Source organism: Lutra lutra, chromosome 12, assembly GCF_902655055.1.
Source record: "Lutra lutra chromosome 12, mLutLut1.2, whole genome shotgun sequence".
Classification (NCBI taxonomy): Eukaryota; Metazoa; Chordata; class Mammalia; order Carnivora; family Mustelidae; genus Lutra; species Lutra lutra.
In genome coordinates, this window is record NC_062289.1 from 91,871,442 (window position 1) to 91,889,725 (window position 18,284).

Below are 18,284 nucleotides of genomic sequence, written 5' to 3' on the forward strand. Positions count from 1 at the left end.
GATGAACATGTTATGCAACTTCAAAAGGTGTCATTCACAGGCTAGAATACTTGGATGCCCTGCTGGTATAAGTGCAGCCATTTGGAGTACACCAACAAATGCCAGCTAATGTTGGTAAAGCCAAAATTCAAATCCAGGGTGTCTAATTTTAAAATTTATTCCAAATCACTAACTCTATGCTAGGCAGAGGGCAGGTTTTTTGTTTTTACTGCAGGAATGTATATTTATTTATTTGTTTTAAAAAGTCTTTTTTTTTTTTTCAAACTTAAGTTAAATTCTTCAGGGTGCCTGGGTGGCTCAGTTGGTTAAGCATCCGACTCTTGGTTTCAGCTGGGGTCATGATCTCAGGGTTGTGGGATCGAGCCCCAAATGGGCTCCATGCTGGGTGTGGTGTCTGTTTGAAATCCTCTGTCTCTCCCTTTCCCTTTGCCCCGTTCCCCCCTCAAAGTAAATAAATAAAAAAATTAAAATTCTTAAATATTTCATACATAAAAATTTGTAGATTATGATACCTTTCATTTAATCAGTATTTTGTCTTTTTTTCAGAACTTTTTTCTTTCAAAAAAGTAATATAGTAGATATAACTTTCTTCTTCCTCTCTCCAGAGAATGTTGTTTTGAAATTACATCTTTTACATCTATGTTCTTATGTTTTAAAAAATATTTATGTATATACTAATATATATACTAACACATACACAAACAATATAAAGAAGTGTTTATAAAACTTTCATAATTAGTATCATACTGTACCTATAACTTTTGCAAATTTCTTTGTTCATTAAACATTCAATGTTAGATTTTTAAAATTTAAGTTTAAATTTATTGCTAAATTAGTTAACATACAGTGCAATATTAGTTTCTGAAGTAGAACTCAGTGACTCATCACTTACATACAACACCCAGTGCTCATCACAAAAAGGGCCCTCCTTTAACCTCTTCATCCATCTATCCCATCCCCCGCTGCACCTCCAACCATCAACCCTTATGTAAACCACAAGAGACTCTTCTCTCACAAAACAAACTTCTGGGGGGTTGCGGGTAGGGATAGGGTGGCTGGGTGATGAGCATCGGGGAGGGTATGTGCTATGGTGAGTGCTTGAATTGTGCAAGCCTGATGAATCACAGACCTGCACCTCTGGGGCAAATAATACATTATATGTTAATAAAAATAATTGTTTAAAAAGAGTCTCTTATGGTTTATTTCCCTCCCTCCTTTTTTTCTGCACACCCCCCTTCCCATATGTTCATCTGTTTTCTTTCTTAAATTCCACATGATTTTTTTTTTTTTTTTAAAGATTTTACTTATTTGGGGACGCCTGGGTGGCTCAGTTGGTTGGACGACTGCCTTCGGCTCAGGTCATGATCCCGGAATCCCGGGATCGAGTCCCACATCAGGCTCCCAGCTCCATGGGGAGTCTGCTTCTCCCTCTGACCTTCTCCTAGCTCATGCTCTCTCTCACTGTCTCTCTCTCAAATAAATAAATAAAATCTTTTAAAAATTAAAAAAAAAAAGATTTTACTTGAGAGAGAGAGAGATCACAAGTAGGCAGGGAGGCAGGCAGAGAGAGAGGAGGAAGCAAGCCCCCCGCGGAGCAGAGAGCCCGCTGCGGGGCTTGATCCCAGGACCTTGAGACCACGACCCGAGCCGAAGGCAGAGGCTTTCACCCACTGAGCCACCCAGGCGCCCCAAATTCCACATGATTGAGATCATATGGTATTTGTCTTTCTCTGACTTATTTCATTTAGCATAATATACTCTAGCTCCAACCTCATCGTTGCAAATGGCAAGATTTCCTTCTTTTTGATGGCTGAGTGACATTCTATTGTATCTATAGCACATCTTCTTTATCCATTCATTTAGTCAATGGGTTGTTCGGCTCTCTCCATAATTTGGTTACTGTTGATAATGCTGCTATAAACACTGAGGTGCATGTACCCCTTCAAATCTGTATGTTCATATCCTTTGATCACTACTGTGATTGCTGTGTAGTTAGTTCTATTATTCATGTTATTCATAGGGTAGTTAGTTCTATTTTTAACTTTTTGAGGCATCTCCATACTGTACTCCAGAGTGCCTGTACCAGTGTGTATTCCCACAAACAATGCAAGAGCGGTCCCCTTATCCACGGCCTCACCAATACCTGTTGTTTCTTGTGTTAATTTTAGTCATTCTGACAGGTGTAAGGTGGTGTCTTATTGTGGTTTTGATTTGTATTTCCCTGATGATGAGTGATGTCGAGCATCTCCTTATGGGTCTGTTGGCCATCTGGATGTCCTTTTTGGAAAAATGTCTATTCATGTCTTCTGCCCATTTCTTGATTGGATTATTTATTCTTTGGGTGTTGAGTTTGATAAGCTCTTTATAGATTTTGCAGTCAAATGCTCTACCCCTGAGCTATACCCCCAAGCTCTTTATAGATTTTAGATACTAGCCCCTTATCTGATGTCATTTGCAAATATCTTCTCCCATTCTGTAGGCTCCCTTTTAGTTTTGTTGATTGTTTCCTTCACTTTGCAGAAGTTTTTATCCTGATGGAGCCCAACAGTTCACTTTTGTTTTTGTTTCCCTTGCCTCTGGCAACATGTCTAGTAAGAAGTTGCTATAGCCGAGGTCAAAGAGGTTTCTGTCTGTATTCTCCTCTAGGATTTTGATGGTTTCTGGTCTTACAGTTAGGTCTTTCATCCATTTTGAAATTAGTTTTGTGTGTGGTGGAAGACAGTGGTCCAGTTTCTTTGGCATGTTGTCCAGTTTTCACAACACCATTTGTTGAAGAGACTGTCTTCTTTTCCACTGGAGAGTCTTGCCTGCCTTCTTGAAAAATAGCTGACCATATAGTTGTGGGTCCACTTCTGGATTCTCTATTCTGTTCCATAGATCTGTGTGTCTATTCTTGTGCTAGTACCGTACTGTCTTGATGACTACAGCTTTGTAATAGAGCTTGAAATCTGGAATTGTAATGCCTCCAGTTTTTTCTTTTTCAGGACTATGGTTATTTGGGGTCTTTTGTGGTCCCATACACATCTTAGGATTGTTTGTTCTAGCTCTTTGAAGAATGCTGGTATTCTTTTGATAGGGATTGCATTAAATGTGTAGATAGCTTTAGGTAATACAGTCATTTTTTTAAAAAAAATATTTTATTTATTTAACAGAGAGAGAGAGACACAGCAAGAGAGAGAACACAAGCAGGGGGAGTGGGAGAGGGAGAAGCAGGCTTCCTGTTGAGCAGGGAGCTGGATGTGGGGCTCGATCCCAGGACTCTGGGACCTGAAGCTGAAGGCAGACGCTTAACAGACTGAGCCACCCGGGTGCCCCTGGGTAATACAGACATTTTAACAATGTTTGTTCGAATCCATGAGCATGGAATGCTTTTACATTTCTTTGTGTCCTCTTCAATTTCTTTCACAAGTGTTTTCTAATTTTCAGAGTACAGATCTTTTACCTCTTTAGTGAGGTTTTTTCCTAGGTATCTTACTGTTTGGTAAAACTGCAAATGGGATTAATGCCTTGATTTCTTTCTCTGGCGCTTCATTACTGGTGTATAGAAATGCAACAGATTTTTGCACATTGATTTTATATATTGAAACTTTGCTTAATTCATGAATTAGTTCTAGCAATTTTTTGGTGGAGTCTTTCAGGTTTTCTACAAAGACTACCATGTCATTTGCAAATAGTGAAAGTTTGACTTCTTCCTTGCTGATTTGGATGCCTTTTATTTCTTTTTGTTGTCTGACTGCGGAGGCGAAGACTTCTAGTACTAGGAGTGAGAGTGGTGAGAGTGGACATCCCTGTCTTATTCCTGCTACAGGGGAAAGCCTCTGTTTTTTCCCCACGGAGAGTGAAATTAGCTATGGGTCTTCCATATATGGTCTTTATGATGTTGAGGTATGTTCCATCCACCCCCTAATTTGTTGAAGGTTTTTATTAAGAAAGAATGCTGTATTTTGTCAAATGCTTTTTCTGCATCAATGTGATGATTTTTGAGATATGTCCATGATGGTACATGTAGATTCGGTTCATCCTTAACTGTGATACAGTATTCTGTAATTCATTTATCCATTCCTCCTTGGATAAGAATTCTGGTTGTTTCAACCTTCTCTAGCTTCGACACAAGGTTGCATTCTTGTACACACATCCGGTGTACATCCATAAATATTTATTTAAGGAACACACTGAGAAGTGAAGTTGTGGGTCACTGAAACTACTCAGCCACTTTACTAGATGTTGTCGATTTACAATCTGAAGTTGTTAACACCAATTTACATTTCTACCAGTAGTGAATGAGTTCATGTTTCCTTCGTAGTTTCCCAACATCTATTTATTATTCTCAGACTTAAGAACTTTTGCCAGTCTGATAAATGTGAAAAGGATTTTTGTTTGTTCTGTTTTTTAAAGTGGCTCCATGCCCAGCATGGAACCCAAAACAGGGCTTGAACTCATGACACCGAGATCAAGACCTGAGCTGAGATCAAGAGTTGTGTGGTTAACCCACTGAGCCACCCAACGTGCCCCGTTGTGATGAGGTTTGAATTTGCATTTCCCTTATTGCTAACAAGACTGAGTATCTTTGAATGTTTGGTGTCCATTTAGGTTTCTTTTTCAATGAACTTGCTGATTATATTATTTGCCCATTTTTCTACTGGCTGTTTGTCTTTTTATTTTTGATAAAGAAATGTGGTAAATCATAAGGAATCTTTAAAAATTCTGAGCCAAATGAAACAAGATGGGATCGGGAGGGAGACAAACTATAAGAGACTCTTAATCTCACAAAACAAACTGAGGGTTGCTGGGGGAAGGGAGGGTGTGGAGAGGGTGGGTTGGGTTATGGACGTTGGGGAGGGTACGTGCTATATGGTGAGTGCTGTGAAGTGTACAAACCTGGCAATTCACAGAGCTTTACCCCAGGGGCTAATAATATATTATATGTTAATAAAAAATTTAAAAATTACAAAAAATATTCTGGGCCAATACTCTGTTGGTTAGATATGTTGAAATTACTTTCTATGAGTCTCTGGCTTATATTTCAATTATTGTATTTTACACAGCTTTATATATATATATATATTTTTAAAGATTTTATTTATTTATTTGACAGAGAGAAATCACAAGTAGGCAGAGAGGCAGGCAGAGAGAGAGGAGGAAGCAGGCTCCCCGCTGAGCAGAAAGCCCGATGTGGGGCTCGAACCCAAGACCTGGGATCATGACCTGAGCCGAAGGCAGCGGCTTAACCCACTGAGCCACCCAGGCGCCCCCACAGCTTTATATTTTAAAGTACTAAAAGTTATCATATTTGTCAACATTTTCAAAATATTTTTAGAAAAATGCTTCCCATACCCATAAAGGTATATACTCCTATAGTAATAATAATTATATTTATATAGTGCTTATTACATGGCATGCCATATTTTAAGTATTTCATATCTCTATATTAATGTCTATCTATATGAGTATAGTTGACATAGGATCTTACATTAGTTTCAGGAGTACAACACAGTGATTCAACAACCCTAAACATTATGCTATGCTCACTGCAAGGGTAACTACTATCTCTCACCATGCAATGCTATTATAATACCACTGACTATATTCCCTATGCCTGTGACTTTTATTCCTGCGACTTAGTCATTCCAAAACTGAAAGCCTCTATCTCCCACACCCTTTGACCCATTTTGTCCATCCCCCTAACAATCATCTGTATGTTCACTGTGTTTATGGGTCTGATTCTACTATTTGTTTATTCATTTATTTGTTTTTTAGATTCCACATATAAGTGAAATCATACCATATTTTTTTTTCTCTGTCTCACTAATTTCAGGTAGCATAATATGCTCTAGGTCCATCCATGTTGTTACAAATGGCAAGATTTCATTTTTTTTGGCTGAGTAATATTTCTGTGTGTGTGTGTGTGTGTGTGTGTGTGTGTGTGTGTGTGTACCACATCTTTTTTATCCATTCACTTTTGGTGGGAATGTAAATTGGTACAGCCACTGTGAAAAACAGTATGGAGATTCCTCAAAAAGTTAAAAATAGAAAAAGACCATATGATCCAATAATTCCACTCTCAGGTATTTACCCAAAGAAAATGAAAACATTAATTCAAGAAGATGCATGTACTCCCATGTTTACTGCAGTATTATTTATAATAGCAAAGATATGGAAGCAGCCCAAGTATCTATTGATAAATATTTTATATCTATATATTATTCATTAATCTTCATAATAATAGTATCTACTTTGTAGCATTGTTATCTCTATTTTGTAGATGAGGAAACTGAGTCAGAAGATGGCTTCTCTTAAAAGTTTTAAAGTTTTATTTTTTACTTTTGGGTATTTAACTAATCTGGGACTTTTTTTTTTAAGATTTTATTTATTTATTTGACAGACAGAGATCACAAGTAGGCAGAGAAGCAGGCAGAGAAAGAGGAGGAAGCAGGCTCCCTGCTGTGCGGAGAGCCTGATGTGGGGCTCGATACCAGGACCCTGGGATCATGACCTAAGCCAAAGGCAGAGGCTTTAACCTACTGAGCCACCTAGGTGCCCCTGGGATTTTATTTTTGTGTATGGCATAAACTAGGATCTAATTATAGTTTTTCTCATACAATTAACAAATTGTCTCATATTATTTATCAAATGGGCCATCTTTGCCCACTGATTTATAATGCTTTTCCTGTCTTATACCACAATCTGACTTATACATGAGTCTATTTCTAGGTTTTATAGTCTATTCTATTGGATATTAGTCTTTCCCTACATCAGTACTGTATTAATTATGATGGTATGGATTTTGGTTCGGTGATTTTTCTATCTAAATTCTACTTTTTCAAAATTATCTGGATTAGTTTTCCCTCTCTGACTTTTAAGACTATCTTGTAAAGTTGTATATAGTATTGTTGGAAGTGCATCATATGTCCTTTTTAAAGTATGCAAATATTTCTTCTGAGTCTCCCCCACCATAATCAGTGTGAATAAGTTAGATTAATTTCCTTTGCAGTGAAAGAGAGAATAACACAATATTAAAATGTTAAAAAAGGGGCACCTGGGTGGCTCAGTGGGTTAAAGCCTCTACCTTCAGCTCAGGTCATGATTCCAGGGTCCTGGGATGGAGCCCCACATCGGGCTCTCAGCTCAGCAGGGAGCCTGGTTCCCCCTTTGTCTCTGCCTGCCTCTCTGCCTACTTGTGATCTCTGTCAAATAAATAAAATCTTAAAAAAAAAGTAAAAAAAAAGAGGGGTGCTTGGGTGGCTCAATTGGTTAAGCATCTGCTTTTGGCTCAGGTCATGATCCTGGGGTCCTGGGATGGAGCCCCAAATCAGTCTCCCTACTCTGCAGGGAAGCTGGTCCTCCCTCTGCCCCTCTCCCTGATCATGCGTGTGCTCTCTCTTTCACTCACATAAATAAATAAAATCTTAAAAAAAAAAAAAAGACTAGAAAAGAAATCTACTACCTCAATATCCTTTAACAGAGGACCAGTCAAATAAATTTCAGTATATCCATAGTACTAGAGGAGTAAATGATGCCAGTTTAAAAAAAAAAAAAAAATGAAAAAGAGGCCTAAGTTACTAATATAAAACAGATCTCCAAGATGTTGTTAAGTGAAAGAGCAATATACAGAATCACTTGTATATGTTAACTTGGGCGGGAAAAGGAATGTAATACATGTATATTCGTATTTGTTTGTGTATTTGTAAAGAAGCTCTGGAAGGACATATAGGAAATTAGTTACAGTGGTACCCTGTATGTACTAGCAGGGGTGGGAAAGGAAATGGGTAAATAGGGCCAGAGGTCTGAGTTATTTTGCTGCATGTCTTTTTCTATTTTTTGATTTACAAACCATGAGTATTACCGATTTTTAAAAATTAAAAATTAAATATTTTAAAGCTTCTCCCTAAACTCAATTTTTGAAAAAGTATTATCTCTTTAAGGTTAAAAAAAAAAGAGAAGACAAATCTTTATCTTCATCATATGTTTCTTTGTTCAAGAAAGGGGTCAGTGAAGCAACTGGAAATGTAATACAAAGTATCGCAAGTTGTCTTTACAAGCCAAGCATTTTAGGAAAAAGAAAACTACAGTCTGAGAAACAAGCTGGGGCTCAGAAATTCTTACAGGATCAGTTTGGATTCCAGAGTAGAGGAAATTAACCCAAAAAACCAGATGAAGAAACTTTAAAAAACCAATTAAAAAATTAAATGTATTTATATAAATTGTAAATAAAAATCTAGATAAAGGCAGTGTTGGAGCCAGCTCTCAGTGGCTCTGGAAGGTCAACTGTCCATCCTTTTCTCCAGCTCCACAGTAATCCTATCCACCCCACTACCTAAGAATCACTGATTAAATCTGCCAATATAGCTCTGGATAAAAGTGACTTTAGGATACATTAAAGTTCAAAATATACAACCAGAGAATCAAGAATCTGTGGTATGTTAGACAATTTTATGTGAATGCAACAATGTTTGGGGAACAACTTTAAAGCAGCGGGTATCTTCTAACAAGAAGTTTCATGTGAGGTTGCTCTGTAAATGGGTCAAATACAGTTTTTACAGTCAGATTTTGGGATAAGCCGGCTATTTTTCAGATTTCCCTTACACACGTCGAAATTAAATTACTACTGGGAAGTTATCACTCATGATACGGAGAATGGATATTTTTCAAATATTAATGCTTATTATTATATATTCCCACATTTGTCATTTGCTGTATCTGCTCTTTTAAAGCAGCTCTTTAAATTAATAATATGAAAATGTAGTAAAGAGAAAGTAATCTTCTGATGTTATACAAAAGCATAGAAAAAAATCGAATAAATTCATACTGCCTGGCCCACATGTAGCAGTGACCCATTAAATGAAAGCAGGATGAACGAATTAACAATCATAGAAGTGATTCTCAAAAGTACAATAAAACGACTCTTTCACTCACCCAATTCAATACAGGTGATTCCAAGTGACCAAATATCAACTTTCCCATCATACTGTCCTTCGTCCATAGCCAAGATCACCTCTGGAGCCATCCTGCCAAACGTAATGTACAAAACTTGAGTTGCAAATTAAAAACAAAATTCATTTAATGAAGTGATTTGGTGAAATAGTTGTTTGAACACAGTCTAAAATTTTGTCTGATAAAAATGTTATTTCCTTAACATAAGTCATTTGGAAAAACACTGTTCAAAATATAAACATTACACTCAAGGATTTATATGAAATAATACATTATTCTCAATAAATCCTGGTTCCACCATTATCTAATAGTTTTACCGTGGCTAAATTACTTAACCTCTCTGTATATCAGTTTTTCCATCTGCAATGTGGAGAGAATTCTAGTACCTACCTCAGAGATTTGTAAAGAATTCATACGTATGAAATATTTAACTAACTATAGACAACATGAAAAATACTTATGAACTATTTAAAACAACATAATCAGATATTTCAAAGATATTACAACTTAAAAAATAAACAAACGTGCTATGGTGATGGATATTGTTTGTCCAGAATGGATTTCCAAAGGAGGTCAGGGCCTTTATCAGTTTCATTTTTTTTTTTTTTTTTCCTATTACTATATGTAAGTGACTACTTAGTAAATGCTATTTGATGATCATGGACAGAAAGGAAATTCAAATAGTAGCTGATTTTTTTAGTAGATAAGTAATTATCCAGGGATATAAGTCATTATCCAAGGTATAATGTAATTCCAGTTTATCTATGAAAAGGAGGAACAACATCTTGAATAGATGGGGTGAAATTTTCAGTCAGAGTGACAAACTAAGAAAAGTCTCAGAAAAGAACTCAACAACAACAAAAAAGAAACCGGACTTCTTTCATTGAAAGGTAGTATTTTTGTTTGTTGACTAGAGAAGGTTAAAGAAACTACCTTGTCTTTGCGTAGAGATTAGGCCTCAAGAGAAAGTTTCAAAAGAAACTTCAAATGAAATCTAAAACCTGAGCTTGGTCAGTGAGTTGATAATCCTGCTCAGTTTACACACAGTGACATCAACCTTATTTGAACAATTTAAAGTTACTGGAAATTTTATACTAAGTCAGAGTGTTTCTTTTTTTGCCAGTGAGTTTTCTATCCTTTAATGGAAACCTCATTTGAGGCACATGGTGAGACACTGTCAAACAAAACAAAACAAAACAAAAGCAATGCTTTGAGGCCATCTTGTTCATGTATGCATATTTTAAAATTCTAATTTTTAAGTTCTACATACCAGTAAGGAGTGCCCACAAAGGAGTTGGCAGGAGAAGCCATCGAGGCAGATCCAAAATCAGCTAGTTTCACCTGACCTGGCTCTGTTAGAAGAATATTTCCTGCTTTAATATCCCTATAGAAAAAAATAAGAGGGTTAGAAAATTACTTTTCAACTTTGATTATGGAATAGGTCAGAGCATGCAATTAATAAGACAAAAAGTTTATTAAAAACAAAACAAAACAAAACAAAAAAACCTTGCCCAGATAGCCAGAGGGGGATTTAGTAATTACCGAATGTTATAAGGGGGGCCCAGATTCCTGGGTGTACTTACAGGTAGGTCAAAGTAATTACTAAAAGGTAGAACTTTCTTTAGAGGGAAGGAATGCAATGAGAAAAAAAGGCAGACAGACACGGGACAAGGAAACCTATTCAGTTGCTACACTTAAAAAAGCATATTCTCAGATGCCAAATCCAGTCATCAACAGTATCTCTTATGTTGGGAAAACTGGTGCCATTTATCACTGCCTTTTTTTTTTCTTTTCCAAATTACATAACATTTTTGGATACTAAACAAACCTTCAATAACTGTATTGTCTACCCTACCCAGCAAACCTCAACTACACACATACCTTTTCTTTCTTGCCTGTGACCCTTTCTCTCTGCCTTAATTGTAACTGCAACTCTAAGGCATTTGAGGGTACATGTTATATAGAAGGTGTTATTTTAAAAATAACACTGTACAGTAAAAAGAAGACCCTGAAAGATCAAAACAAACAAGGATTAGGGATTAGGAAATTGCATTTCTATTGTATTACTACAAAGAATCGCAAGTGGTTACTACTAAAGCTATTAGATATTTTATGCAGCAGGAAGTTTTCAAAATATTATTTTAAAATATTCATTGTTGAGGATGATAATTCAGAATGAGAAGATGTGGATGTATTCTTGATTCTCTTCAAAAAAAGCATGAGGTGGAATGAGCACCAGGAACCAAGACTTATAAAATGATGGGCCGTGGAAAGACAAAGCAGAGAGAATGAGGAAAACTTGAGCTGAAAATGAGAAGGTTCAAATGTTTCCAAAGCAATGTCTCCAAAAACCTTCTCTTCAAAATTCAGTTTCTTTACTCAAGATGACATTAGGCATTGGCAGAGAGGACTAAAAAAACATTTATTTATCTAACAACAGAAAAATATCTCTCCTCTATTACCTTCAATTAGAACACTGGCTTGTCAAATCAAAATAATAAATCTGAGATGTGGTATTTATTTTTAAATAGCGAGCACAATTTAAAAGCTTTGTTTTTCAACTTTTATACACTAAGGAAGATAAAGCATAATACAGAATATGAAACATTAAATTAATGTTGCAGATTTGTTACCAAAGGCGCACAAAAATGAACCATGTCTTTAAACAGGAACCAGCAAAATCGTATATAAACAAGCTGGCATTCGGTAATGACATTTTGGTACCCAAAAACTGCACTATAAAATTTTTTTTTTGTTAAACCCATAGACATTATGGTTAAATCCATTTTATAAGCATTTATTAGATATGGTTAGGCTCATTCTTTGTCTTTACAAATAGGCCAAATTCATGGCAGGAATTTTGGTCTGCCTATTTTGAGGAAGTTCTGCTTTTCTTGTACCAGTAACTGATAATGGCTACTCCAGGGTGATTAAAACATAAGCAAAAGGGGAACCTATGATGTAATAGTTTCATTTCTTCCTAGTAAATGTCAAAGTTTTTTCTTCTGTTTTTGAGTCATCTGAGATCTTTTATATCTACCCCATATTCCACTACTGCCATCATTCATTAAAGTTATCGTACTAGAAGTTCTTTATTGAGAGAAGGAAAGATTAGGAACAACATTTTTATTTAAAAGAAGTTAGTGGTAGGAAGTAGATTGGAGGGAGGACAGTGCTGTTGTGGTAAAGAAAATAAAAGGCAGAGGAAAGGCCTGGATTAGGAGTTAGGAAATCTGAGCTTCAATCTTTATTATGTAAAGCCTATGAAATTATGGGCAATTATTTAAATCTTTCAGAGTCCCAGTTTCTTCATCTGCCAAGATAAATACAAGAATATCTTCCTAAGTATCTATGTGGACTATTGAAATGCACAATATTTTAACGTGATGAAACAGCACAAATTTATAGAAGATTGAGTTGTTATTTACAACGGGAAAAGGAGAAGAAACTCAGCTAGGAAAGAAATACATGCAAGGAAGGCTAATTTTCTTTTCTTCTTGGCATTGTATCAAAAGGCTGCTGGGCCCTTCCTCAAATTCTCCTGCAACATCTTGCTTAGAGAACAGTTACCTAGAGGACAGAGGCGATGCAAGTCTTTGTGTACACCTGGGACAGACCAAGAGACAGAAGCTAAATTCTGACAACTTTACTTCTTACATCCAGCAGCAGCAGCAGTCTCTTTGCTTCCTATAAATCCACAGGCACCCTAAAAAGTGGAGCATGCACTCATTTTTGAGATTCCTTGGAGAGTCCTGTAACTGACATGTGACTGGTCTCCAACCTTACCTATGAATCATTGCATGAGAATGCAGGTAGGCCAGCCCCTGCAAGGCACCGTGAGTAATGGCAGCAATTTCCACTTCCTGAAGTGGTTTTTTGTGAACTGAAGAAGGAAAAGAAAAATTCAGAAGTAATAATCAGTTGCATTCTTCTTAATATCTTATACAGTTACACCAAACTGAATTATATACTCTCATATGACACTTTGGGAGCACATTCACCATATTTCCTATAGAATTGCAATAAATGATCAGACAACAGGAAACTCAAGTACAAAAACAAACAAACTCCTTAAAACAAAATAAAACAAAGCCTGATATTCACTGTAATGAATTGTTAATTGGCTTGTCAGTTGCACGTCAAAGCCACCACTGATTCCAACGGGCCAGGCCCAAATTTACCAGTCCTTTCTGACATTTTAAATGCCTAGAATGTTTTAGGTTGCATTATTCTCCTCTCCACAGAGCATCTATAATTACCTCTTCTAACTACAGGTTTTCATTATTTGTGAAAGCAGCTAATAAGCAATTTCTATTCAGAGATCAAGGATGATATAAGAAAGTTTTTTTTAATGTAAATTTTTAACCCAGTCTCGGATTATAATAGCATTTGCAGAAGAGAACTGGGTCAGTCAAGATATCTGAAAGAGTTAAATATAAATATAATTTGATACCATCTACTTTTCCTACATACGTATGAATTTGACGTTTTTTGGCTACATACATTACATCACATGAGCCAAACATTTTAGCAAGTACCTGCCCTGGATGGGCCATGCGCTGAACAGCAAGAGGGCTGTCAGTCATCCCCGAGACACTTCAGCCACCACAGAGATAAAGTTTGCACAGCCCATCCACACAATCCTTAGGTCTGAGTCAGCATCCATTTGCTTTGCCCAATGGCAAATATAGGGCATTTAGGAGGAAATACTATTCTGGTCAAGGCAGAACAGAAAGGAGGGGATAGTGGTTTTATTCTTACCTTCTAACAAATCAGAGGCTGAGCCTAAGCAATATTCCATCACCAACTGTAATAGAATAAATAATAACCAGAATAATTTTTTTTTAAAGATTCCACTTATTTATGTAACAGAGAGAGAGAGAGAGAGAGAGATCACAAGTAGGCAGAGAGGCAGGCAGGGAGAGAGGTGGAGAAAGCAGGCTCCCTGCTGAGCAGAGAGCTCGATGTGGGGCTCAATCCCAGGACCCTGGGATCGTGACCGGAGCTGAAGGCAGAGGCTTAATGCACTGAGCCACCCAGGAGCCCCAATAACCAGAATAATTACAGTTAATAAGAAACTGCTAAAACCAACCAAGTAACCAAGGAACTAAGAATAAACTAAGATAAATTTTTATCTTAAAAAATTTCTAGAACGATATTATTAAAATACTATTGGTATTTACTGAGTTTGCAATCTTGGGACTCTTTTCAAAAAAAAAAAGGAAAAAACTCCTTTACTCTATAACTATATATCTTAGATTTTTTTTTTTAGGTGTCCCAGACTACTGATTTATAGACAAGGTCAGAACCATGAGTGCTCAGTGACCAATCTCTACACACACACACACACACACACACACACACACACTCTCACTCTCTCAATCTCTCCATACTATTTTCTTATTCTAAAAAACATATTCTAAAACCATATGTTCCTTTTAAAATACAAATTTCCCAATGTCACCTACACATAACCACAATTAATATATTAGCTCTTCTCATTTAAAATAATTGATAGAGAAACACGTGTTTATGAATTATGTACTCTATTACTGGAATAATTTAGAAGAATATGAGATATAAAATTATATAATACAGACATGTGATATATATTATAATCATATATTATAGCATATAATAATCATACATTATATAAGATTAATACATAGTATATATTCTTTTATATCATTCTAGGATTGCTAGATATTGCAAAATATAGATTTTATAATATATATTGTTATTATTATTATTTTTTAAGATTTTATTTACTTGACAGAGAGAGATCACAAATAGAGGAGGGGCGGAGGAGGAAGCAGACTCCCCACCCAGCAGACAGCCCGATGCGGGACTTGATCCCAGGACCCTGAGATCATGACCTGAGCTGAAGGCAGAGGCTTAACCCACTGAGCCACCCAGGCAGCCCCTTTTATTATTATTATTTTTTTTTTAAAGATTTTATTTAGTTATTTATTTGACAGACAGAGATCACAAGTAGGCAGAGAGGCAGGCAGAGAGAGAGAGAGGAGGAAGCAGGCTCCCTGCTGAGCAGAGAGCCTGATGTGGGGCTCCATCCCAGGACCCTGGGATCATGACCTGAGCCGAAGGCAGAGGCTTTAACCCACTGAGCCACCCAGGCGCACCCCCGCCGTTATTATTTTTAAAAGATTTTTATTTATTTGTCAGAGAGAGAGCATGCACAAGCAAGGGGAGCGACAGGCAGAAGGAGAAGCACAGAACTCAATCCCAGGACCCTGCGATCATGACCTGAGCCAAAGGCAGCCTCTTAACCAACTGAGCCACCCAGGCGTCTCATATACCATATATTATTGTGTATGACAGAGTTATATGTTTACATCTAAACTGTTAAATTTGTTATATATTTATATATGTAATTAAATATATAACTATATATGTTAAAATTCTTCCATTATCAGAATAATTTAAAACTTAAGAAACATAACTTTAAAGTTTTGAAATTTTATTATAGTTTTCTGCTTGACATTAAAATAAGCAGATTCAAAAACATTAATTTATTTTCTTATTAATAGAAGTATAATTGACATATAACATTATGTTGTCTTCAGGTACACTTCATGATGATTCAACAATTACCCATTATGAAATGCTCACTACTCTAAATGTAGTTACCATCTGTCACCATATGAAGTTATTACAATATTACTGACTATATCCCTATGCTGTACTTTTCATCTTCATTATTTTATAACTAGAAGTTTGCACCTCTTAATCCCCTTTACCTATTTCACCCATTCCCCCACCCCTGTGCCATCTGGCAACTAACAGTTTGTTCTCTGTGTTCATGAGTCTGTTCTTGTTTTTTTGTTTGTTTCTTTGTTTTTTTTTGGATTCCACATGTAAGTGAAATCATATGGTATTTATTTTCTATGTCCAATTTATTTCACTTAGCATAATACCCTTTAGGTCAATTCATGTTGTCATGAATGACAAGAGTTCATTCTTTTCTATGGCTAAGTAGTATTAGATTGTATATGTACATCACATCTTTATCCATTCGTCTATCAATATCACTGAGGTTGCTTCCATTCCTTGACTATTACAAATATGCTGCAATAAACACAGGGCTACATATATCTTTTCAAATGTGCATTTTTGTTTTCTTTGGGAAAATACCAAGCAGTGGAATTACTAAGATCGTATGGTATTTCTATTCTTAATTTTTTGAGGAAACTCCATACAGTGGCTGCACCAATTTACATTCCCACCAACAATGCACAAGAATTCCTTTTTCTCCACATCTTTGCCAACACTTTTTTTATCTTTTTTTTTTTTTAAGATTTTATTTATTTGACAGACAGAGATCACTCGTAGGCAGAGCAGCAGGCAGAGAGAGGAGGAAGCAGGCTCCGCACTAAGCAGAGAGCCTGATGCGGGGCTTGATCCCAGGACCCTGAGATCATGACCTGAGCCGAAGAAGGCCGAGGCTTAACCCACTGAGCCACCGAGGCACCCCAAGTCAAATTAGTCATATGGCTGTTTGTATGCATGTCTCTAGCAGTTTAGTTCCTATGAACTCCTTCTATTGAGTCTATCAAATCTGTTGTGGACAGAGACCCATTAATCAAGCTTATTAGCACTCTGTGTAACTTAAGAGTAAATAGGCTTTAAATAAGAGCTCAGATTTTCTGAAGACTCGAAACACATAATATTCAGCACTTGATTTTGTAACATTTATCCTGTGTGCTTAAAATCCCTTTCTTGACTCCTTTAAGATGGCTGAGATTGCCGGAGAACTGATTTCCAGATAATGAGATACTCCTCTGATTAATTTCTTCTACTCAGAACAGAAGTGATGGCTCTAGATACCTTAAAAGCTGCTTGAAAAAAAAAAGGTTTAAGTATATTGTTTGATATATCTGTCTATCTGGGAACAAAAATTCCATTCCCTAACTGGCGATCATTTCTATATGGTAAATTCTCAATAGATGAATCTTGATAAATATGGTTAGATTGGACATTAAATTAAAGTGTAAGGTCCGATGAAGTACAAAGTACAGCATTTTCATGTACTAAACAGTAGCTAACCTAAACACAGAAGCACAATCATGTAAAAATATACTCAAAGGATAGAGTGGAATAAAAGACTTTTTTGAGGGGTGCCTGAAATGGGAGCCACATCGGGCTCTCTGCTCAGCAGGAAACCTGTTTCTCTTCCTCCCTCTCTGCCTGCCTCTCTGCCTACTTGTGATCTCTGTCTGTCAAATAAATTAAAAAAAAAAATTTAAAAAAAAAAAAAAAGACTTTTTTGAGGGGGGACTGAGGGGAGAGGAAGAGGTAGAGAGAGAATCCCAAGTAGGCTCCATACCCAGAGCAGAGTAAGACACAGGGCTCGATCTCACAACACTGAGATCATGACCTGAGACAAAAACAAGAGTCAGACACTTACCCAACTGAGCCACCTAGGCACTCAAGACTGTTTCATTTTAATCATGTGCTAGGCCCTATCTGATAAAACTTAGACCATGATGGTGATATTAAGTTAAGCATAATCCCAAATTTTGGGGGAATTGGAGTGGGGGATGAGAAATGACAACAATAAAAATTCTAGGATGAGAATAAAAGGATCTGACTTTTAGTTTTGCAAGTAAATCATAAAATGGTATTAACTTTTCACTATCTGTTGATTGTTTATAGAATAAAATTTCCCATAGGCTAGATATCATATTTAATCTTACAGAATGTATGCCATATGGCACACTCTGAGGTATTAACAAACATTAAGTACTGATAACAAAAGTCAAATAGGACAGAAATGGGACTGATAATTTTACAGATCAAAGAGATAACAGTAAAAAAAGAAAAAATTTTAATTGGAAATAAATTATAATACAGGTCCTTGGACTTACCCAAGCAGTGTGCTCTTTCAAGTAACAACCTTTATACTCAATGGTGTTAGGATGCTTCAATTGTCTTAAAAATTTGACTTCCTTGAGAATATCTTGCCATTTCTATTGAAGTAATAAAGAAAATGGTATCATTTTTAGGCTGCACATAGTATTTTATTATCAAGTATACATATATAATATTCTTTTCATTAGTTTAAATGGACAAAGTAAAAGTTTAATAAATGAAGAAGCTGTTTAAACTTGTGTTATTTCTTTAATTTTAGTACATGTAAATGTAAACGTATTACCAAATATATGACTCTATGATACTGACTTACGTTCTATTCCACAAATTAGCTGATCGAGGCAGAATATTAAGAATATTTATTATATACTCCACAAAAAGGAATATAAAAAGAACTATGATACATGTTTAAAGAACTTTGTTTCTACCATCAATTTCATACCAACTGGTTTATGTCAGTTTAG

At 36.2% G+C, this 18,284-nt stretch overlaps 1 protein-coding gene across 3 annotated transcripts in view; it reads right to left on the reverse strand.

Annotated features, from left to right (window-relative positions):
* TAOK3 (TAO kinase 3) overlaps nt 1–18,284 on the reverse strand; it is a 190,881-nt gene that overhangs the window by 64,413 nt on the left and 108,184 nt on the right. For all 3 annotated transcript variants that reach the window (XM_047698308.1, XM_047698311.1, XM_047698310.1), the window contains exons 5-9: nt 17,817–17,918; nt 13,693–13,738; nt 12,718–12,814; nt 10,202–10,315; nt 8,914–9,005 (exon numbers count right to left, since the gene is read on the reverse strand). In XM_047698308.1, the coding sequence (XP_047554264.1) occupies nt 8,914–9,005; nt 10,202–10,315; nt 12,718–12,814; nt 13,693–13,738; nt 17,817–17,918 (451 nt within the window). The remainder of the gene's footprint in view (nt 1–8,913; nt 9,006–10,201; nt 10,316–12,717; nt 12,815–13,692; nt 13,739–17,816; nt 17,919–18,284) is intronic.